The sequence below is a fragment of the Carassius gibelio genome, chromosome A14 (genome assembly GCF_023724105.1).
Source record: "Carassius gibelio isolate Cgi1373 ecotype wild population from Czech Republic chromosome A14, carGib1.2-hapl.c, whole genome shotgun sequence".
NCBI lineage: Eukaryota > Metazoa > Chordata > Actinopteri > Cypriniformes > Cyprinidae > Carassius > Carassius gibelio.
Window position 1 is genome coordinate 8659559 of NC_068384.1, and position 25000 is coordinate 8684558.

At 41.9% G+C, this 25000-nt stretch overlaps 2 protein-coding genes across 2 annotated transcripts in view; both read right to left on the reverse strand.

Annotated features, from left to right (window-relative positions):
- The window catches only part of tmem128 (transmembrane protein 128), a 4151-nt gene extending 25 nt beyond the window's left edge, over positions 1-4126 (reverse strand). Inside the window, exons 1-4 of the mRNA XM_052615061.1 lie at positions 3959-4126; positions 2314-2455; positions 1111-1272; positions 1-347 (exon numbers count right to left, since the gene is read on the reverse strand). The exon at positions 1-347 is cut by the window's left edge and continues 25 nt beyond it. Of these exons, the coding sequence (XP_052471021.1) occupies positions 248-347; positions 1111-1272; positions 2314-2455; positions 3959-4034 (480 nt within the window). The 5' untranslated portion in view covers positions 4035-4126 and the 3' untranslated portion in view covers positions 1-247. The remainder of the gene's footprint in view (positions 348-1110; positions 1273-2313; positions 2456-3958) is intronic.
- Positions 1-25000, reverse strand: part of LOC128027440 (cytokine-like protein 1) — a 139641-nt gene that overhangs the window by 57149 nt on the left and 57492 nt on the right. The window lies entirely within an intron of this gene.

A 25000-nucleotide genomic window follows, 5' to 3' on the forward strand; every position in this document is an offset into this window, starting at 1 on the left:
AGTTCATGCATTTGTTAGTTACAGACAGACATTAAAACAGGAGTTCAACACAAGTGCCAAGGGAACTGTTTAAAACAGTGTTTGGAAGACAAAGCAATCTGCAGGACCTCAAAGAAAACCTCTAGTTCACCTCCATCAGGCTGATGTTCAGGAAAATATGAGTGGCTCTAGATCCGAGACTCATTGTTCATTAAAGCCAGTCCTCACGCAGAGGTCAGAGGTCGATCAGCTGCCCTCTCTCTGTGTCTCAGCCCAGCAGTGAGATCAGCATCACTACACCCATGAACTGAGTGAACAGAATCACCGGCGTGAAGAAGGACCAGACGGGCCACAGAGCGATGTTCAGACTGAAACAGAAGCATCATCATCATCATCCATCACCAAACACTTCACACGTGGAGAAATACAGGAATCAAGAGTCACTAAATGAATGCAAAGAAGAATTATATTTATTAATATATAATTATATCATTTTCATTTATCTGCAGTGAAACAGACTATATTTAGTTCAGTAGGTGCATTAATACAGATGACTCACTGAATCAGAGATTTGACTCGATTCACTGAAAGCGAATCACAGGAGAAGTGTGTGTGTGTGTGTGTCTGGAGCAGTGTGTGTGTGTGTGTGTGTGTGTGTGTGTGTGTCTGGAGCAGTGTGTGTGTGTGTGTGTGTCTGGAGCAGTGTGTGTGTGTCTGGAGCAGTGTGTGTATGTGTGTGTGTCTGGAGCAGTGTGTGTGTCTGGAGCAGAGTGTGTGTGTCTGGAGCAGAGTGTGTGTGTGTGTGTGTGTCTGGAGCAGTGTGTGTGTGTGTGGAGCAGTGTGTGTGTGTGTCTGGAGCAGTGTGTGTGTGTGTGTGTGTGTGTGTCTGGAGCAGTGTATGTGTGTGTGTGTGTGTGTGGAGCAGTGTGTGTGTGTTTGTGTGTGTGTCTGGAGCAGTGTGTGTGTGTGTGTGCGCGTCTGGAGCAGTGTGTGTGTGTGGAGCAGAGTGTGTGTGTGTGTGTGTGTGTGTGTGTGTCTGGAGAAGTGTGTGTGTGTGTGTCTGGAGAAGTGTGTGTGTGTGTGTGTGTGAGTGTGTGTGTGTGTGTGTGTGTGTGTGTGTGTGCAGCACACCTGCAGGAGGCGGCGATGAAGGCGGCGGTGGTGAGGGCAGGGACGGCTGGATACTCCTGATCATACTGCTTTATTCCTCTGAACCACTCCAGATACAGCATACAGAACAACGCCAGACACACACACACAGCCAGCAGCAGCAGAGCCACACACAGCCACCAGCTGAAACACACACACACACACACATTTAGTTTAACTTAAACAACTCAAATTAACACCTGAAATAAAATGAATAAAACTATACAGACATTTAAAAAAATTAAAAAACACAAAAATATACTAAAACTTTAATTACATTTAAATGAAAGCTTAACATACAATTAAATCTCATAATTCAATTCTATAAACCGTATCTCAGTTATAACACTGTTAGTGACGAAATCAAGAAATATTCTTAAAAACACACTTCTTCTGAACCACTGTTTTCTTCATATTTAACTTTAGAAGAATCTCTATTCCCAAACACAATTCTCACGAATGTGCTTAAGAGAAAACTTGTAACCCTAATGTTAGGATAACCCCCAGCTCAACTGAAATCCCCAAACATGTTTAATAACAGAACTCCAGCTACATATAATACACAATCAGAACTAGAGACACACCTGAAGGTTTCCAGTTCATTTCTGTTTAAAATTCTTCTAAAAACATTTTTCTCATATTTAAGAAATATTTCAGTACTTTGAATTTTTTTTTTTTTTTTTTTTTAAGAACTTCAGTTCAGAACAATCGTACAAACTTCTTAAAAGTTATCTTAAGAAGATTTTCATGAATCCTCACCAGACGCTCTTCAGGAACTTCTACAGAGATGTGAGTTGCTGTAGAGTTTTTATTGTTTAACTGTAAAGGTGTGTGTGTGTATGTGTGTGTGTGTGTTTTTATAGCGTGTTGTTAGCATGTTCTCTCCTGGTAACCAGAGCTCTATAATCTTTATTGTAATCCAGGATAAGAAGAAAAGAGCATGAGAGAGAGAGAGGGAGAGACAGAGAGAGAGAGAGAGAAAAAGCGAGAACAAATAACTGTAATACAGCTAGCACAAACACACACACACACACACTCACTCAGACAGACACACACAAACACACACACACACTCAGACACACACACACACTTAGACACACACACACACACACGCGCAGACTCTCAGTCAAACCTCAGGATACACACACACACACAGTGGTAGTTCTGGTCGAGGTTAGTAGTCACCTGTGAATGTCACTGTGGTTCAGAAGAACAGAGAAGAAATCCAGATAGTAGGTGAGAGCGAGAGAAGCCAGGATCCAGAAGACTGAGTGACGGTTGATCCGAGAAGATGCTTTCACATCCACAGCCTCGTCAGGAGCAGAACCTGCAGGATAACAAGATATCATCATCATCACCATCACCACCTTCATCACCTTCATCACATCATCATCACCACCATCATCATCTTCATCACATCATCTTCACCACCATTATTACCACCATCCTCTTCATCACCACCATCATTACCACCATCATCATCATCACCATCACTATCATCATCACTATCATCATCATCATCACCACCACCATCATCACTAGGGATGCACCGGTTGACCGGGCATAAATCGGTTTTTGGTCTTTTTTCAGCTGATTTTTCCAGAAGTGCGCCCGCGTGCACAGACTACATTGTAATCATTCTCTATCATGACATTTGTGTGGAAGTATTTCGAAATCTGTGCGCAGGACACGGTCAGCCGGTCAGCACTGGAAGTGTAGAGCTACACGTCTGAGGCACAGAGAGCAGGAAGTGAACAGCAGCACAAATAAGAGTCTTTCCTGCTCACTGAAGCTGTGTGAGTGTACTGTTCCTGTCTGTGAGGAGATGTTCAGCTCAACTTCTCACGTGTTGGATGAGAAATGAAACAGAAGTAAAGTAGAACTTGCATACATGTTTGAAAAGCCAATTTTCTATTTTTTAAAGCCAAAATTTACGTGGAGTAGATTCTGGGTCGTAACACTAATATGTGAAAAACATTTTGTAAGCTTTATATTCTAATCTCTGAGGTTCACATAAAGACAAAAACAAGCTCGGAGAACACGCATAAAGTGCTGCACTATAATTGCTCTAATACAGCATTCATCACCTCCAAATGTTGATTTATAATGTTACAAGTTGGGAAGCAATTTGGGCGAGGAAAGAAGATCATATGTCTATTCTCAGAATAAACTAAACACACAACAGAACCATATAAAGGCTATTCATGTGAGAACATCTAAAGTAAAGGGTTTACATCGGTAATTTGATCCACTATTCCACAGAGAAAAAGACACGCCAGCCAGTTACTGACCTGCTGCAGACACGAATCTAATCTGACCCCACGGAGCTCGACCAGGGTGCAGTTCCACTTCCCACCACACACACACTCATACACGAGCGGGGGCGCTGTTGAGCTCGAGGGGACTCACCGTCCAGCGCTTACCGTCAGGTGTTTATACTGCTAACTTTACTACTTAAAATAGTCTAGAAAATCTGAAGAATATTTGTTTCCAGATTGCTGAGCACGATTACAGTTTATTCTTGTTTCAGTTATATGGAGGACTATGTTGTGGATGAATACTTTGGCCCATATAAACGAGCCGCGCCTGATCGAAGCTCTGTATCTGAGAACAGAAGAGTCTTCAGCACAGAGATGATCTCAGCAGAGATGCTGTGACAATACAGAAATATCAGCAGGAGCAAGCCTTTAGAAACCAGTTAAAGGAGCTTGAGTGTTGCACACAGTGAAAGCAGCAGCGGCGGAGAGATGAACACACACCGCTGATGAGAGTCGAGAACAGCTCAGTCAAAGACACGGGGTTCGTGCGTGTGTGTGTGTGTGTTTCTCACCCTGTTCGTCCACATCTTCTTCTATGTTTGTCTTGAATCGTCGCCTAACGTTCATAAACTCACTGGGCTCCGCCATACTGACCGGGTGACGTCACATTCCAGCGACGCATGGATTGATGACTCACGACGCTCGTGAGATTCGATTCACTTCTCATCATTTCTTTAAAACAGCTCCAGTGCTGTTTGCAGTGTTTAAGCCCTGGATTGGTTGATAGATCGCATAGACTTTCATTGAGGGGGTGAATACTACGTTGATAACACGATGTTTTTTCACCGTCGTACCTGGCACCATGTATAAATACACACTTGTATGTTCAATTAGATCCTAGTTTGCATTTAGATCAACAGTACATGATAAAGGCTAACAATCAAATGACTGGCAGCAATGGCTTTACAATCAACTTCAATAAACTATCACATGCTCAAAACTGTAAAACAGTAGTTTTATTTTGGAAACATACTGTATAAAACAGATGAAAATAATCCCAAACTTTATGATGCAGAATATGCATGGATGTATTGTTAAAAACATGTAGTAGAACAATCCAAATACAATATTATATAAAGGTTTTTGTAAAATAATTTGGTATATAAATGGATAATTTCTGCGTCACTTGCAAGAGAAACCCTTGTACCTTTATGACTGAAACCAGTTGATCTTTTATTTTGGAGGAAAACTACAGTTTCTGTCAAAAAACATGTTTTAGTTAATGTGTCTCATGACAAGAGATGTGTACATTTGTGCAGTGAAAATGTGTTGAACAGTTTGAGAAGGGAACCTTCAACCAGGACCGCTGTAAGGGAAGGGAAGAATTAGGACAATTCCAAGGGCCCAGCGTGAGAGAGGGCATGGGGAATGCAGAATGAGATTTCTACCAAAGGAGACTCTAAAATGTTAGAACCAACAGCCTCGTGCGTATAGTGTGGTCGTGCTTCGGGTGATCCTTGAAAGAGTCCCAGCGCTAGGTTCATTCTGACGCCGTCCCCTCCACTCTCTCCCACTTGTGTACTTTCTGTACCGTCCTGTATAAACATTTACATTTAATCATTTAACAGACGCTTTTATCCAAAGCTACTTACAAATGAGAAGAACAGAAGCAGTCAGGTCAACAAGAGAACAACAACAGTATACAAGTGCCATGACAAGTCTCAGTTAGTCTAGTACAGAACGCATAGACAGGTTTTTTTTTTTTTTTTTAATATGAAAGGCAAGAAAAGAAGGAAAAGTGCTAGTATTAGCTGGTTAAGTGCTGGCAAAAAAGATGAGTCTTTAGATGTTTCTTGAAGATGAGTAAAGAGATTGGGAGGTGATTCCACCAGCTGGACACAGTCCAGGAAAAGATCCGTGAGAGTGATTGTGAACTTCTTTGGGATGGCACCACAAGGAGTCGTTCACTTGCAGAGGGCAAACTTCTGGAGGACACATAAGATTTAACCAGTGAGTTTAGGTATGTTCACAACGTTTCACAATAACTTTGATATTGTGAAATATATTTAACTGAAAACTGAATGCAAAATAAATCACACAATATTTTCACTTTACAGTTCCGTAACAGTGAGGTTGGAAACAAAGTGGACAACACTATTCATTAAACACTTATTAAATGTATTCAGATGAAAGTTTACAATTCACAAATTATTCATAAGCAGTGTTTTCAGAGCCCCCAGTTACACTGTTTTAAACAGAACACTAACAATACAGTGTAGAAAAACAAGTCAAATCAAATTAAGTACATTTTTATTAAACGAAGTACAATCAAAACCTATCACAAAAGATCAAAGCATCTCTAGCAGAAGTGCAATGGAGCAGATGAACAATTTCTTACCAATGTTTCAAGAATAAACTGGATCCTCGATGGGAAAGAAGAAATGGTTTACTGAAAAGTTCTTAAAGGGGGGGGGGGTGAAATGCTATTTGATGCATACTGAGTTTTTTACACTGTTAAAGAGTTGGATTCCCATGCTAAACATGGACAAAGTTTCAAAAATTAAGTTGTACGTTTGAAGGAGTATTTCTGTTCCAAAAATACTCCTTCCGGTTTGTCACAAGTTTGGGAAAGTTTTTTTCGAGTATGGCTCTGTGTGACGTTAGATGGAGCGGAATTTCCTTATATGGGTCCTGAGGCACTTCTGCCGGAAGAGCGCGCGCTCCCGTATAGCAGAGCACTGAGAGCACAACAGACTTCACTGATCAGAGCCAGAGCGTCGCCAAATGTCACAAAAGAAGTGTGTTTTTGGTTGCCAGGGCAAGACAACCCTGCACAGATTACCAAAAGAGAAACAGCATTAAGGGACCAGTGGATGGAGTTTATTTTTACAGAGCATCAACGGAGTTGTGCAAGTGTTTGTGTTTGTTCCCTGCATTTCGAAGATGCTTGTTTTACAAACAAGGCCCAGTTTGACAACGGATTTGCGTATCGTTTATTTCTTAAGGATAATGCAATCCCAACGAAAAAGGGTCACGATCGTGTGTTGGAACCGCATGCGGTGAGTAAAACTGCTTCAAATATCTCTGTGTTGTTAACTTAGCTATCGGCGCGTAAGCACATCAAGTAAACAACATGCGATGTTGTCATCAAACTGCACTTTCCACATGTACAGCTTAAAAAAAAAAAGACGACGTAAAGTGGAACTTTGTCATTTTCCAAAACCGCTAAGCAAATATATACAGTTTCAGTACATACCACATAGAGACGCCTTTGCTGATGTTGCTCTTGCGGCTCGTGTTTTTCCGGGAAAAATCGGTACAGACTATCTTTCTCTTATGAATATAATAAAACTAAAGACTTTTTGGAGTTATGAAGGATGCAGTACTACTCTATAGGTACTCAAGATTAACAGGAGATTGAGTGAAAACGAGCATTTCAAGTTTCGAGTCCAAGTCCAAGACCGAGTGCAAATGAGAGAAAAAAGGGTCCTCTTCAAGACCACATACTTAACTACTGATAATGTTTGTGATGCGAGAGAAAGCATATCTCCTATTCTAAGAAAATCATTTTACATTATTATTTGTAATGATCAAAAAGCATGTGCAAAGTAACAACTCTGTAGGACCGGGGTCTCCAAACTACATCCTGGATGGCCAATGTCCTGAAAAGTTTAGCTCCAACTGGCCTTTAAACACCTGGAAGATTAGTGTGTCTAGTAAGAGCTTGATTATGTTCGAGTGTGTATAATTAGGGTTAAAGCTAACAGGGGTGTTAAACAAGATCCCGGGCCCTATGCATAGGCAGTCCTGATGGGCCCCCATGCCCCCCACCCATGAAAATATCCAGGTAAAAAATATATATTTCAGATTCATACTTTTCAAGGGCCCTCTCTTCCTTTGGGGCCCTGGTAATCAGTACTGGTTTTACCCCCAGTCCGACCCTGGGAGCTAAACTTGGATAAACAAACAAAGTTTGGAACTTTTATAATTTTTATGTACTTAATTTTTTGTTAACATTATATCTGTGGTAATGTATATGTATATGACTATGCCTAATTGGCACAGTGCACAGACACACGCAAAGCTCGGGATATGACAAATGCGCGCAGCAAGGCTAGAATGGATACGTTTGGCTCTACTGGGCATGCGCACATAAATACAGCGAAATTTTTGTCATACTGTGCTTGTGCTTGCATAGACTAGTCGAGCTCTGTCGGAAACAATCGACTACTCCAGCATGCATTAACCATAATGCATACAAAGTGTTTGCAAGTACCACGTGAATTTTAGAATTACAATATTGCTTGGAGCTGTTACTATATGACCTTATCTATGTTGCATATAAAAATAAAATATGTAATGTAATAATTAGGGTTGTGCCTGAAGCCGAATATGGCACGGATAATGGCTTAAAAAACGAATAACGCTCAAGGAATAATTCTGCCTGAATACTCGGCTGAAGCTGACAGACTCTGGTGTTTGCTAGATAACAGGTGAGCCAGGGCATCAGCGCCAGAAGTGAATGAATGTAAACTTTGAGTGAAAAGAACGCAAATCAAACACCGCATTGTTGTCGCCTCTCTGTGCATCTCTCAGAAATCAGAGCGTTGCAAGAGGAATTTTACCTATAATAATACATCATAGCTACACGTTATATTATTTGTATATATTTAAAAGGCAAATAGTGAAAGCTTAGGCTACCATGATACGAATGAATGGAATAAGCACAGCGCGTTCACCAATCAAACAGCCGCGCTGCGCGTCTCAGTCTCTCAAAAACCAAATCAGTTCTCTCTCAAGAGTAGGCTAATAATCAGCTTAGATACGGATACATTGTCTACTTTTCCTACATGTTTGCTTATTTACCTTTTGCTGGTTTGCGCGGAACACACACATCTGTTTAGTGAAGTTCATTAACATTAAGACTCGCTCAAAGTGTTCTGCGTAATGAGAATGTGTGCATTGAATGGATTCAGTCGTGTTCAAATGATCACTAAACGTTTGTCATGACATCTCTCTGCTTGCATGATAAATATTATTTTAGAAATTAATAATTATTTCAGTTTAACACGACATACTTGTTCAGTGATAACTACGAAAAAATATATAAAAAGTCATAACGGTCTTATCAAGTAACTGTACGATGTTGTATCCGAATGCAGATAGGAAAAAATGTGTGATTGTTACAGATACAAATACTGGCTGTTACATGAAAATATAAATTAATAAAATTTACATATGTAATTGTTGCATAAGGCTATACATTAATACGCATTTATTGATAAAAAAAGAGGCTATCTAGGCTATCAAATGCCATCTAGGTGTAGACGTAAATAAAACACAATCTAACAGGTAGAAAATTTAATTAGAAACATCTAAACTTTTCAGGTCGCAGTAAGTGCACCACTGGTCATGCACATCCTTTCCCGGAACAATACTGAAAGCTAAGATGGAGAAACAGATGATCATAGTTGTACAAGGAAAGCCATTTTTTAAATGAATCTATTAGCAAAGCTACTACAAGGGATGTTTAGTGCTGGAAATCCATTTATTCTTTGCTGAAACTTCTGCGTCATCATGGAGAGCGGGTCATGGTTGCCCAGCAACAGCAGACGCCACTGGAGCGCGAGCGCAGATTACAGAGTGCTTTGGAAATAAGGAGAGCGGCGCGCCTAGCGTTTTCCACACGTTTTCAGTCGCGACATCATGCAAATGTGGTTTTGTTTTGAAGGAGACATTTTTTATTTAATTTTTTTGCTGGACTCGGTCGAGACCAACTAGAAGACTTGGCGAGTCCAATGGCCAAGTCCGAGACAAGTCCGAGTGCAAATTCAACGAGTCCGAGACAAGTCCGAGACGACAGAAAAATGTCTCGAGTCCGGACTCGACTCCAAGACCGGACTCGAGTACTACAGCCCTACATTTGACTCAGTTCGGGAGTTCGTAGCGGGTTCGTGAATCATTTGACTCAGTTCGGGAGTTCGTAGCGGGTTCGTGAATCTTTTTACTCAGTTCGGGAGTTCGTAGCAGGATCGCGAATCACCGGCGGCGCCAGGGGGGGTCTTGGGGGGTCTCAAGACCCTGCCAAAAAATGCCTTGACCCCCCATTTGACCCCCCAGCCTCTTCCTGATTAAAAAAATATATATATTCGGGATAAAGATCCAAAAATGTTTCTCTTCAAACTACGCAGAACAATAATAAAAAATATTTCGACATTTATTCATACACTGAATCGAGAACCGTTTCTGTCGGACGCGTCCGATTCGAGAACCGATGAGCTGATGATAACTGCGCATGCGTGATTCAGCGTGAAGCAGACTGACACAGAGCGCATCTGAACCGAACTGATTCTTTTGGTGATTGATTCTGAACTGATTCTGTGCTAATGTTATAAGCGCGGGTAAACCAAAGGCTTGAATGAAGGGCAATCATCGCCAATGACGGCATTACATCGAGCGCAAAAGAACCGGTGAACCATTTTTTTTTCAGCTGGTTTATTTGATCCAATTGTCCGAAAGAACCGGTTCACTTGAGCACACTGCTCCTTTGCCCCTTAAGTGCCCTTTTGTCAAAGCAAAATTTCCTCAATTTTTTTTTGTAATAACATAAACTTTTGTGAATGCCTGCCCACGCCCAATCATAATATTAGTACAATTTATTAATAATAATTTAGCCGTAAATAAAATGACCAACATGATGACCGTTCACCTGACTACGACCTCATCCAACCGGGAAGATTCGTCATGCTGCACGCGCATTTTTTAATTGCTAGAGGATATTTTCAACATCGTGGCAGCTGGTAAGTGGTGTTTCATTCTCAGCGAAGTGATTTTGGTGTTTATTTACTTATTATTATTTTACAAGAACGATGTGATGTGAGAACATGCAGATACGTTGTTTATATTGCTGTGTGTAGCCTGTAGTGTAGAAGTAACACTAGCGTGCTGTTTGAGGGAGAAAAGTTTCACAGGCATCGAGGGGTCTGGTCTTTTTTATGTTATTTGAATAAACTTTTATTATATTACAGTACTTATTTATTTTTAACACGTAAAAATAATTATCACAACACTGGTAAGGTTTATTCAGATTTTCTCATTCTCTGAATTATCATTATAAAAATAAAAACAATTCAGAAATGAATTAAAATATAATTATATTTTAAATGTGATGCAAATATTTTTTCTACAAAAGCAACAGTGTTTACAACAGCGAGACCACTTTAGCCTGTGAACTCAATAATATCTATCTGGAAATAATTGTAAAAATATCAATGTCAATAAAAATGCATAATATACCTGACATGAAAGTGCAGTGTGAAGGATATGAATAAAAAATGTAGCCTGTCATTTGATACATTGCAAAGGTGTTTTTGTTGTTTAGTAGCAGAAATATGCAGTTATTAGCCATGTCCACTGTATTTTTTGTTGGTTTTCATGAGACCCCCCTTGAAAAGACCAGGACCCCCCCATTGCCCCCCCAATCAAAATTGTCTGGAGCCGCCACTGTCGCGAATCCTTTGAGTCAGTTCATAGCGGGATCGCGAATCCTTTGAGTCAGTTCATAGCGGGATCGCGAATCATTTGAGTCAGTTCATAGCGGGATCGCGAATCATTTGACTCAGTTCGGGAGTTCATAGCGGGTTCGGGAATCATTTGAGTCAGTTCATAGCGGGATCGCGAATCATTTGACTCAGTTCGGGAGTTCATAGCGGGTTCGCGAATCATTTGAGTCAGTTCAGCGGGATCGCGAATCATTTGAGTCAGTTCATAGTGTAGCATGTCTGGACCGGTCACCCTCACACACACAGAGACCACACGACCACTCTTCGGTGAGATTTAGCACTTTCCTTTACTGTAGTGAGAAGAAATAATCAGTGGATCAAAAGGCGACCGCTTCTCCCTCTCTGGCACACAGAGTCAATTACAGGGAGAGCTCAATAATACATGTGCTCCTTAGCCTCGCACACAGGTGGACTGAGATTATACAATTATGAAAAATAAATTATACTGTTTACAATATGTCTCTGTCTTTCTTATACATCACATTTCTATTAATACATTACAAGGTAAGGGTATAAAATATTACAATAAATAGATTACAATATTACATTGGATATAAAATCTATATAACATTAACTTATGCATTGATTCCAGTATTTATACATTACTTATACATTATTATTTATAACACACTGCAGTGAAATAAAACTAATAATAGCATTTGTATGAATAAATCAGTATTCCTATGTTACATATCAAAATTAATCAATTAATACATTTAGCATTGTACTATTTGTAGGCCGCACCACGTGCGTCAAGCACTGCATGAGTCATTAAATCAGATTTTCTCCCATAACACTCTACATTGAATACATTCACAGTCACTAAATCTCTTTTCTTTTATAAAACAGAACCAATTAATCAACATACCTGTAGTGAGAAGAAATAATCAGTGGATCAAAAGGCGACCGCTTCTCCCTCTCTGGCACACTAAGCATATGATGCTAATTAGTTAACGTCACAATGCACATCGTTAAGGTCAAATAACACCTAAAAATATAAATTTTCATTATAACTAATACAATCAAGTACTAGTATAGAATAAATCACATTAATCCAGCGATAAATACACATTTTGGACAAGAAATATCATCATACCAGAGTCAATTACAGGGAGAGCTCAATAATACATGTGCTCCTTAGCCTCGCACACAGGTGGACTGAGGCTATCGCACATCGCACGCGGGGAAAACCCCGGATGTGTTCCACTGATATAATTCCCTCCCCAGACAGAATCCAAAGAAAAAGTTCCCCAAATCTAATATTATGTAATTTTAACCTGCAAACAATAATAAATTAACAAAATTTTGTGGAGTTCACTAACCCATTCTTATTATGAAACTTATAGAATTTATAAAAAAAAAAATAGTCCAATATAGGAATTAAAAGAAAGCAAATTAAATTGAGTCAATTATACACACCAGTTACATTCTCCGCCCTGAACTTCACAAATTTTGACTATTACAGGGTCTAGTATAAACTGAGGTCATTAAACCACCTTTTTTTCCCAGAACATCTTGCAACAAAATGTTTCCCACTCTCAGGGAAGGTGAGTGCGGCAGGTTGATCAGGCCTACCGCAGCCACCTGCAAAAGGTGCCTTAAACACCATTCATATCAGATGAAACTTCATCACTGATCTGGAACGACAACATACTGAAATACACTGACTCAGATGTGCTGTATTTTAAAACTCAAAATGACAAAAATTCTCATCTCAAAAATGATCTTACAACCCCACTAACTGGGTTCAGAGTTTTGATAGATTGAGTCATGTTCTCGATCAGTCTGTTGACTGGTTTCACAATCCTACCTACTCTGGTCCGAACTCTCATATCCCCTGAACCAGGAGGTGGCTCAACAGCTCCAAGAGGTGAACCGCTATGGTCACTATGGCCAATTGCCTCAGAAACAGAACTGCAAGAATCGCGGCTCTGTCCTTCATCTGGACTGCTTACAGTATTTTCCACCTTGGTACAATCATTCTTTGCAGCTAATTGCTCATGTCCGGTTGACTCCAAGACTTCGTTCAATGATTCAAGGCTTTCAGATCTGCAGGACAACCTCTGCTGAGGGTCATCAGAAACTGCGGTCCTTTCAACCCAACTGGCGACTCGTTCCGACAAAGGACACAAATCAGATGCAGAACCAACAACATCCATTGATAAACTTCTACTGCTAAGGGCAGATTCACCACTGTCCTCAAATGATTCAGATTCCCCAAACTCAAGTGGAAGGAAGTTTGCTTGCAACAGCAAATTGCGGTGAACAGTTTTCTCCTGACCTGTCTTGGTGTTACGTATACGGTAAATGTGACACTGTGGGTTTAGCGCAACTACCCTATAGGGCGTGGACTCCCACCTGTCTGCCAGTTTTCTTTTCCCACGCTCACCCTTGTTGGCCAGCAGAACTTGATCACCCAGCTCAATGTTAAGACCTTTTGCCCTTTGATTATACAACTCAGCCTGATGTTGCTGACTGGCATCAATGTTTTTCTGAGCAACTGTAAGTGCTTCTTTTAGATCATCTTTTAACCTCTTTACATACTTGTCGTAACCAACAATTTCACAGTCTCTTACAACGTTGCCAAACATCACATCCACGGGCAGCTTCGGGATTCTACCAAACATCAGGTAAAATGGAGCATAACCTGTGGATTCGTGTGCGGTACAGTTGTACGCAAAGGTCAGTGTCTGGAGCAACTGGGACCACTTTTCCTTAGACCTCGCCGGGAGCGCTCTGATCATGCTGCCTAGGGTTCTATTAAACCTCTCAACAAGGCCATTTCCCATCGGGTGGTAAGCAGTTGTTCGGGACTTTTTCACACCAGCAACCTGCAGCAACTCTCGGATCAGTTGGCTCTCAAAATTTGCCCCCTGATCCGAGTGGATCCTGTCAGGAAAACCGTACACACAAAAATAGCGATCCCACAACTGACGTGCTACCTGTTTTGCCGACTGGTCACGACATGGGAAAGCGTGAGCCATCCGAGAAAAGTGGTCAGTTACTACCAACACGTCCACATTACGACCTTTTGAACTTTCTGCGGTCCAAAAGTCTATACATACCAGCTCCATTGGACTTGATGTTCTCACACTCTCTAGTGGGGCTCTGCCTTCGGGTTCAGGCGTTTTACTAACAACGCAGCGCTTGCAACACTTTACATATCTCCGAACATCAGATTCCAGCCCGACCCAAAAGAACCTTTGTCTTGCCAGGTGCATTGTTCTACCCTGGCCCTGGTGCCCTGCTTCGTCGTGAATGCCGGTCATGACCTGTGTGATCAAAGAAGAGGGAACAACATACTGTAACAGCTTCTTTCCTGTCAGATTATCTTTGGTTACACGATAAAGTACACCATCAAGTATCTTTAACTTGTCCCACTGCTTCAAGATCCTGAGCACCTTATACGTTTCACCAGCACGCTCACGACGAGAGGCTCTCTTGCCCCTATTTACATAAAACAGGACCCTGGACAGACAAGGATCATGTTGCTGTCGGTCTCGAAGTTCGTCTAATGAGAAGACTGGTAATGGGCATTGCCCAGGAGGCAACAAACACTGGGTGTCTTGGGCAATCCAAGAGACAGCTCTCGATTCAACCCCTGCTTCCCAGTCGTTATGACCCTCTAACACAGCAGACACCTCGGCACTAGAAAGCGGACAATGGCATGACATTACACAAGGAGAACATTCGATGCTCTGAATACCAGCACTAAGCCTAAACGCGTCCTGCACGGTCTCTTTCTCAAATTGTTCAGCTTCCTCAAGCAATTTATTGTAAGGCTCATTCAGCAGCCTCTGACTGACCCGGTTGTGGACGAAGGGTTGACGACTTAAGGCATCGGCTACTATGTTCTTACTCCCAGGTATGTACTTGATACTGAAACGATAGGGTGCCAACTTGGAAACCCACCTCTGCTCACACGCGTCTAGCTTGGGCTTAGTGAGAATGTAAGTTAAGGGATTGTTGTCCGTCCATACGACAAAATCATGCCCTTTTAGCCAGTGGCTGAATTTGTCGCAGACGGACCACTTCAAAGCCAAGAACTCTAAGCGGTGAGCAGGATACTTGGCCTGAGCGCGTGTAAGAGCTTTGCTAGCGAAAGCAATAGGCCGGGCCCTAGTCTCACCCTCTGCAACCTGTGATAACACAGCACCCAACCCGTCCAGGGACGCGTCAGTGGACAAAATAAATGGGCTGCTAAAATCAGGATGCGTCAAGACCACAGAATCCATCAGAGCACCTTTTAACTGCTGGAAGGCCCTACTGTGCTCTTCTTTCCAGTCACCAGGACTCAACTTCCTGAATGAAGCACCCTTCTCCGGAGGCTTCTTACCCCTTGGTGCGGCTGTTAAGGCAAACAGGGGTTTCGCAATGGCAGAACAATTTTGGATGAACCTCTGGTAATACAACACCATCCCAAGGAAAGATTTAATTTTCCTTTGGGATGGGGTTACCCCATCCTCCATCATCAAATCAGTCTCTGTTACCGCTCCGATAGCGCTGACTTTATCTGGGTCGGTTGCTACCCCTGAACTGTCAATGATGTGCCCTAAAAACCGCACGCTTCTCCGGAGGAAATTACATTTTTTGGGGGCTAATTTTAGCCCATGCTCTCGGAGCCTACTGAACACCATCTCGAGTCTCCTAATGGCCTCACCTTCATCTGGGGCATACACAAGTAGGTCATCAAGATAACAGAGTAACGTCAAGAAATTTTGATCACCGAAGATGTTCGTCATCAGACGCATAAAGCTAGCGGGGCTATTGCAGAGCCCTTGCGGTAAGCGATTAAACTCAAAAAGCCCCATCGGTGTGGTGAAGGCAGTAAGGTTTTTGTCCTCCTCCGCCATCGAGATGTTATAAAAGCCGGAGGTGAGATCCATCGCGCTAAAGACTGCGTTTCCACCCAAGGCCGCCAAGCAGTCTGCTTGGTGAGGTAAGGGGTGAGCATCCTTGATGGTTCGGGCATTAAGCCAGCGGTAATCAACACAAACGCGAAGATCACCACTTTTCTTCCATACCAGGACCAACGGGGATGCCCACTCACTGCAAGACTTGCGGATAATCTCTTGCTCTTCCATCTCAGAGAGCACTTTTCTCAGTTTCTGATATTGAGCAGGGGGAACGCGTCGATACGGAAGTCTAAACGGGCGGTTATCTGACAAGTGAATCCTGTGGACAAACTCTTTGGCTTTACCGCAGTCTAACTTATGTTTAGAAAACACATCTTGATATCCTTGGATCAACTGCAGAAGCTTGTCTTTCCAGTACTGAGTGACCTCACACGACTCAATATCGAGATCGCTAAGACCAAGCTCCTGCAGTGCCTCACGAATTCCAGAAGGAGAACTAACCACTGCACCTGTGCTAGAGGAGACAGCTTGGCTCTGCACATTCACAGTTCCCCCATCATCATGTCCAGGCCACATATCGAGGTCTTCAACTGCTAAAACGGGAGAAACATCTGCTATTTTGGCATTACGTCTTAAAGTTACAGGTTTATTGGATGGGTTAATCAACTTAACCGGCACCCATCTGTCACCAGGCAAAGTAGCTATGACACGTCCAACAAGAACACTCTTCTTATGGGTTTGTGCCCTAGATGGCTCAATCAACACTGTGCTACCAACAGAAACAGTGGAACTGGTTGGAAGTCTACCCCACACGAGGTGCTCTTGGTGAGGTAAGAGCGTGACGGCCTGAGTGAGCTTGGCAGTCCCAACAACGGTTGGAATACTACCACCTTCCCATCTATCATGTCCAGACAGCATACTCAAAAAACGTTGAATCTCGGGTTCCCTTGTAGAATTTGGCTGGTTCATGACACGCCAGTAGCTTTGTGACTGCTTAAGTTGACTCATGACATACTTGATGACGTTAGTACCAACAATTAGCTGGTCTTTTTGCCCTGGCACAACCAAGGTAGGCACAATAACCGGAAATCCATACACGCACATCTTCAGCTGATGGATACACTTAGGTTTGACCCGAACACCACCACAACCGATAAGCAACACATCAGTGTGGGGCTGCTCAGGCTCAAGAGTCCCACATGCATCCAACAACCTGCGCTCAACTTCCTCGTTTATAGTACACGCCATAGAACCAGTGTCTAACAGGCCTTGACAAGCGACCGCATCATTCACCAACACATCGGTATAAAACAAACTGTCAGCTTTCTCCAGCTTTGCAATGTTTTGGAACAAGATAATACTGCCGCTTGACTCAGTCTGACACTGGTTACTATAGATGACCATAGGATCATCCTCGCTGATGAGAGGTTGATTCTCGACACTCACACTGCCCTCTCCCCAATGTGAGTGATCTAGTTTCCCTGATCATCGCTGGTCTGGGCCACGCCCCGGGCAACAACCCTGTGACACTGCCTACGTTGGTGACCAAATTCAAAACAATCAAGGCACCTTTTTTCTCTCATGCAGTGCGAGTGAGTCGAATGGGATCGGTCTCCGCACACTGCACAAGGAGAAGCTCGATACCACGGTGACGTTCGAGGTTTTGTTTCCGAAACTGGTAAGGTTGTGCGCTCCAACACCCGTTCTAACATTTTCAGCACCCGCTCTAAAGTGCCCGAATCATTTGCTTCATTTGGCTTAGTGTGAAGACCTGTGATACATACCGGTGAGGTTACACCCACACTTTCGCTTCCAGTAGCTACCTGATTTCCGACTGCTTCCTCTGTAACAACAGCCTGATTTACTACGACCTTAGGCAGAGGTGAACCTGGTTTCCAGGACTTACAGTCCCTCTCATACTCATCGATGGCCTCTTGGACTTCCTCTGCAGACCATTTGCTTATGGGCTTACACCTAAAAACACTGGAAAGGTCAGAATTAGGGCAGTTTCTGATAAACATCATTGAAACTTCTGAGCTCATGTTTTCCATTTTGCCACCGAATCTTTTCAGGTGAGTGTCTGCTAGCTCGGCTGCCTCATTCAACCTGACCCAATAATCAACAGGGCGCTCACTTTTCTTCGGCTGCGTGGCATAAAAGTCGGCCAACGGCTGGCACGAGCCAGGGCTCTCGCTAAAATAGTGCCGCAGTACCTCGTAGACAACTTCGGGACAAAGTACAACAACTGGACTACTTTTCAGCTTAACCTTAACAATGCTTTTTGCCCGACCACATAGATGGTTCAGTATTTCTTCTACACTATCAGTTTTGTTGCAACCCTTTTTGGTCAGATAAACATTCATCTGTTCAATCCACTCCACTATGGAGCATTTGTCACTACCATCCCCCCTGAACATTTGTGGTTCTCTAATGTCAGCTTTTACTATCAGGTTTAACTTAGACAAATCAAGGCTTGTAGACAGGGGTATGGACCCAGAAGGTTGCTGCTCTACCGATGGAGAAGATTCAGGTAATACAGAATTCTGGCTAGTTAACAATCGTGAAACAATTGAATCACCAATCTGGTTTCCAAGCTCGCCAATGAGGTCGCGCAGCTGCTGTGTAACACTGTCACAACCAACATTGGCAGGAGTGGAAGACTTTGGTTTATTCGACTCATTATCTGACATGTCCGAAATAGTCGCAGAATCAAACACCAAAACACGTGGTTTGCCTACTACAGGCTCAGGTACCCCAAAAAACCCACGACCCCGGCCAACATGTGGCGTCACTAAATCTTCGTTCCACCCCCCTTCTGCCATATGAAAGGTAGATTGATGAAAACAGGAGAAAAAAAATGACTTCACTGTTATTCACTTTTAAATACAGAAATAAAGAAAACAAATAAAAAAAAAAGGAAACCTTCAAATATGCGCAAAGTGTAAAGTCCAATGTGTGAGTAATGTAAAGCGAGAGTTCAGTTACTCAGTTCCACGTCCAGACACCACCAGCAAAACGTCAACGATGAAGAGTCTTTGTCCGATGATTTCAGAAGCGTTGTGATTCGGCGTTGTCAAACCCCAGCGATCAGCTACTGCAGATCTGGCGCATCCGGGTCACGGCACCAAATTTATGTAGCATGTCTGGACCGGTCACCCTCACACACACAGAGACCACACGACCACTCTTCGGTGAGATTTAGCACTTTCCTTTACTGTAGTGAGAAGAAATAATCAGTGGATCAAAAGGCGACCGCTTCTCCCTCTCTGGCACACAGAGTCAATTACAGGGAGAGCTCAATAATACATGTGCTCCTTAGCCTCGCACACAGGTGGACTGAGATTATACAATTATGAAAAATAAATTATACTGTTTACAATATGTCTCTGTCTTTCTTATACATCACATTTCTATTAATACATTACAAGGTAAGGGTATAAAATATTACAATAAATAGATTACAATATTACATTGGATATAAAATCTATATAACATTAACTTATGCATTGATTCCAGTATTTATACATTACTTATACATTATTATTTATAACACACTGCAGTGAAATAAAACTAATAATAGCATTTGTATGAATAAATCAGTATTCCTATGTTACATATCAAAATTAATCAATTAATACATTTAGCATTGTACTATTTGTAGGCCGCACCACGTGCGTCAAGCACTGCATGAGTCATTAAATCAGATTTTCTCCCATAACACTCTACATTGAATACATTCACAGTCACTAAATCTCTTTTCTTTTATAAAACAGAACCAATTAATCAACATACCTGTAGTGAGAAGAAATAATCAGTGGATCAAAAGGCGACCGCTTCTCCCTCTCTGGCACACTAAGCATATGATGCTAATTAGTTAACGTCACAATGCACATCGTTAAGGTCAAATAACACCTAAAAATATAAATTTTCATTATAACTAATACAATCAAGTACTAGTATAGAATAAATCACATTAATCCAGCGATAAATACACATTTTGGACAAGAAATATCATCATACCAGAGTCAATTACAGGGAGAGCTCAATAATACATGTGCTCCTTAGCCTCGCACACAGGTGGACTGAGGCTATCGCACATCGCACGTGGGGAAAACCCCGGATGTGTTCCACTGATATAATTCCCTCCCCAGACAGAATCCAAAGAAAAAGTTCCCCAAATCTAATATTATGTAATTTTAACCTGCAAACAATAATAAATTAACAAAATTTTGTGGAGTTCACTAACCCATTCTTATTATGAAACTTATAGAATTTATAAAAAAAAAATAGTCCAATATAGGAATTAAAAGAAAGCAAATTAAATTGAGTCAATTATACACACCAGTTACATTAGCGGGTTCGTGAATCATTTGACTCCCCAGCCGGCATTTCAACGTTGATTCAACGTTGAAACAACGTCAGGTACCACGGTTGAATCAACGTTGAATTACCTTTCGATTTTGAAAATTGGATCAACGTTGAAATCACGACGTGGATTGACCGTTGATATCGCGATGCTGTTTCACCGTCTTACCTGCATCACGGGTGAATTATGGTCTTTCTGCAGACCTTGGATTAACTCTGAATGAGGTGTTGATTTTGAAAAGTTAATCAACGTTGACAGCGCCGCCGCTCCCACCACGCGCATCACGCACTGTGCGTAGGGCACCAAGTGCTGAGGGGGCACCAAAAATAACCTAATTTTTTTTTTTTAAATGCCGGTATTATTTCATTAGCCTATAGAAATATTAGGCACATTTTAGCCATGTATATGTAACAAAAAAGGGGGAACAAGAAAGATATTTAATAATTGCTCTAGTCTAGTCCGGTCTAGTCTAGATCAGTACGGGAAATGTGCTGCATGTGCGTGCTGCTGCTAATCGTAATGTGCCTCGAACTTGCTGACGTTAATGTTAGCATTAGCAAACTATGTTATTATAACTTACAGTAATACCCCCATCTGTACCTGAGTGTCCCTGGGACATCAGTGCGGTCGGAGTGCGTCTTCTCAATGAACACTTATGTCTTAAAAATCAAAAATGATTTTTTCTCAAAAGTGACAGCCCTAGTACTTATTGATGATTATTTAATTTAATTTATTCGAAGTGACATTGAATTTGCAAAAAAAAGTCTGGATTATTTTGATATTTTTTTATTTTGCTATTCTGTTGACTGTTTACAAAGTCAGCAAAGCTGTGAAGATTTTACTTTCTCTTTTTAGTGTTCTTAAGTTGTATACTGTGATGCTGCTATTGTGTGTTATTGGTATTGAGTTATGTTTGGTAATAAAAAGTTAAACTGGCAAAAAACAAACATTTTTTTTTTCTTTCTCGGGGTCGGGTGGGGGGCATCATAAAGGAATTATGCTTAGGGCACCAAAATGGCTAGCAGCGGCACTGACTTTATTACAATAAGACTTCTGGTGTATTTGAGCTGTGTACTGTCAGAGCAAAACTTAAACACTCTCTACTGAGAATACAGCTAGAACCAGCCTAAACTTATCAGCTGCTCTGGCTGGTCTCTCAAGATGGTTTTAAAGTGGTTTTGGCCACTGTTTTAGTAGGTCACGCTGGTCTGGTTTTTAGCTATTTCTTTTACTGAATCCACTGGTTTTAGCTGGATTAGCTAAAAAAACATGCTAGCAAAATGCTAGTAACTTGTTAATTAGACTAGAAACCTGCTAGCTACATGCTAGTGACTTGCTAATCCTGCTAGCAACATGTTACTTATTAATCAAGCTAGCAACATGCTCGTCTTTTGGAAATAATGCTGGAAACATGCTAACAACATGCTAGCTATACTAGTTAATAATGCTAAAAACAAGCTAGTTGCTAGTGACTTGCTAGGCATGCTAGCAAAATGCTAGTCGCTTGTCAATCAGGCTAGCAAAATGCTATCCACTTGCATATCATGTTAACAACATGCTAGTGACATGCTAATCATTCTAGGAACATGCAAGCAACATGTTAGAAGCGTGTAAACGACATGGTAGTGACTTGCAAATCATGCTAACAACATGCTAGTAAGTTGCTAGACATGCTAGCTACTTGCTACTCAATTGGTAATATTGTTAGCAACATGCTAGTCCTTTGTTAATCTTTTTGACAACATGCTATTCACTTGCTTATAATGATAACAACATGCTAGCAACATGCTAATGACATACTAGTAACATGTTTATCATGCTAACATCATGCTATTTACTTGATAATCATGCTAGCAAAGATGTTAACGTGTTAACGACATGCTAGTAATTTGATAATCATGCTAGTCACTTGGTAATAATGCCAGCGACATGCTAATCATGCTGGAAACACACTAGTGACATGCTAGTAAGTTGTTAATCATGTTAGTGACATACTACTTATCTGTTTATCTATATATAATAAATCAGAGGAAATGTTCAGATATGATGAACTTCAGATGCACTAGTGTTCTGTTGAGATGCAGAACAGAAACAGTGACTTGTGCGTGAGCTCGTGTTAAGTTCAGCAGGTCAGCAGCACAGGTGAGGAATACTGTTTCCTGCTCAGATCACGTTTCCTGCCAGCGCCAGCTCAACTCATCCAAACACAGAGCGAGAGAAACTGCAGCAGCATCTCAGACACGACAGACTACACCAGATCTCGGTCACAGCTTTCACTCTTCTTTCAGTCTAGTGGACAGAAAACATCCAAAGTGCTGCTTTCATTGCTCTTTGCATCTGTAGATTTCAATCTTGTGAAAAAGAGCTTTTCTCTTACAAACAGCACACGTTTCAGTTTAATTCCTCTCTGTATTCTGAAAGTTTGTTCATATTTGATTCACACTGATTTCTACAACACTTTACTCCTGAAATCATGGACAGAATGTGTTTGTTTTCTGTCTGTTGACAGTATTTTCGGATTTATTGAGTGATGAAAAGAGTAAAACAACTGCCTTAATGTCACCTGGGGAGAATATAAGCGTGACCCTTGAGCGGTTTCCTCTGTGATGATCAGATCTCCTCTCAGAAGGAAAGATGAAGTTACTCTGAGCTTCTGATCCAGATCTTCTGATGGTTTCTGGCTCTTCAGAGCGATGATGGATGTGCAGCTCATTAAACCTCATCTAGAAGAGACAAGACAGACAGAATCTACAGAAGTCTCTGAGTGTGGAGACATCGATCTCTCCAAAGTGTTGAACGGTCCTGAACGACGGTGTAACCCAGTAACTGCTGAACTGAGCTGGTCTCAGACTCATGAATGCAGCGAGGCCTTCCAACATCCAGAGATTAATCAAGTTAATCAGCCAGACGCTAAACAGCTCTCTAGATGTGCAGCGATTAGCTTACCTGCACAAACCAGAACCTGGCTTGTGTGTGAGTGTGCGTGTGTGTGTGTGAGTGTGTGTGTCCGTGGCTTCATGAGAGTATCATGTTCTGAGCCCAGCTTCACGCTTCATAATGCGGCTCATTCACATCTGAACATCTAACTTCCCTCAGTGTGTGTGAGATATTCTGAGAAAGAGCTGAGCACATCTGATTCTCACCCAAACAGAGAATAAAACCGGACTTCCTTTTCCTGCGCTAAACCTGGTTTCTGCTCCTGTTTCCCAGAAGCCTCTGGGGCAGCGATGAGGAGAACAATAGTGTTCTGTGAGGAGCTTTATCAGAGACGTATACCTTACACACACACACACACACACACTCGCTCTCTCTACAGTTCTCTGGAGTCGATGGCTCAACCATGAAACTAGATGATGATGAAGACGAATTATGTATTAAAAGTTGACATAATGCATCAAAATGGCTCAAATTCGTCATTTCACCTGAGGATCTTCAGCACAACACATGAGAATGAATCCATTTAAAGTGTTAATCCACCTGATGTGTGTGTGTGTGTGTGTGTGTGTACCTGAAACAGCTGATCTGTGAGGAACACAGGTGAAGTACTCACACACTCTCTGTGGTGTTCAGGAGAATGAATAATGTTTTGTTTGTAATGAAAAGTACACAAAGCCCTGACTGCAGAGGCAGACGTACCCATCAGACAGAGTACCCATCTGAACACTTCTCCTGGATCCTGCTTGTAGAAAATTAAATTGCTGTAAGTAAATATTGAGCAACAAGTGCCTGTTATATGTTTATTGTTTTAAATGCTGTTTACTCGTTCATAAGAACCCGAGCAGAGGACGCATACGCAGTTAGGTGTGTAAATGTATAATTTCCTTTTCCTTTTCATTAAAATAACTAAAATAAGTGTACTTTAAAGTTCAAAGCCCCATTCATATATTTCTCCTGGGTCCACGATATCACTAAACCTGACCCGTTTACTGAAACCAGTGTGTGACCCGACACACACACCAGCGGAGAGAGAGCCACATGGTTCAACATTGATAATAATCAGACATGTTTCTTGAGCAGTAAATCATCATATTATTCTGATTTCTGAAGATCATGTGACACCAGTAGTGTAGCCAGAAAAGAGACTCTGGGTGTGCATGTGAAAATCTGGGTGTGCCACGTTTATTGTCAGATTAACGTTTGTTTATGTTGTTGCCGTTGAAACAGTCTATAGATCAAGATAATTTATAAAGGTTTTTAAACGAAGAATCAGAATTTCAGATAGTTGTGGGTACCTGTGGGTGGCACTGGCACAGGCACACCCTGGCACCCGTGGCTACGCCACTGTAACAATGGATGAAAAGTTTAGAGCCCTACTGATGATCAAGTCTGTATCCACCTTTGTGTGTGGGTCCATGTACATGCTGAATCGACGGGTAAAAAAAGCCTCAAGTCCAAATATTCATTTATCACCAATTAACTGTTTGACACACACTTCCTGCTTCGATGTCCAGATCTGAATTTAAAAAAATCTCAAACATGCTACGAAGTGCTGATCTGAATCAACCGAGTCGCGAACATGCTCCGAAGTGCCGATTTGAATCAACCGAGTCGCGAACAGGCTCCGAAGTGCCGATCTGAATCAACCGAGTCGCGAACAGGCTCCGAAGTGCCGATCTGAATCAACCGAGTCGCGAACATGCTCCGAAGTGCCGATCTGAATCAACCGAGTCGCGAACATGCTCCGAAGTGCCGATCTGAATCAACCGAGTCGCGAACAGGCTCCGAAGTGCCGATCTGAATCAACCGAGTCGCGAACAGGTTTCGAAGTGCCGATCTGAATCAACCGAGTCGCGAACATGCTCCGAAGTGCCGATCTGAATCAACCGAGTC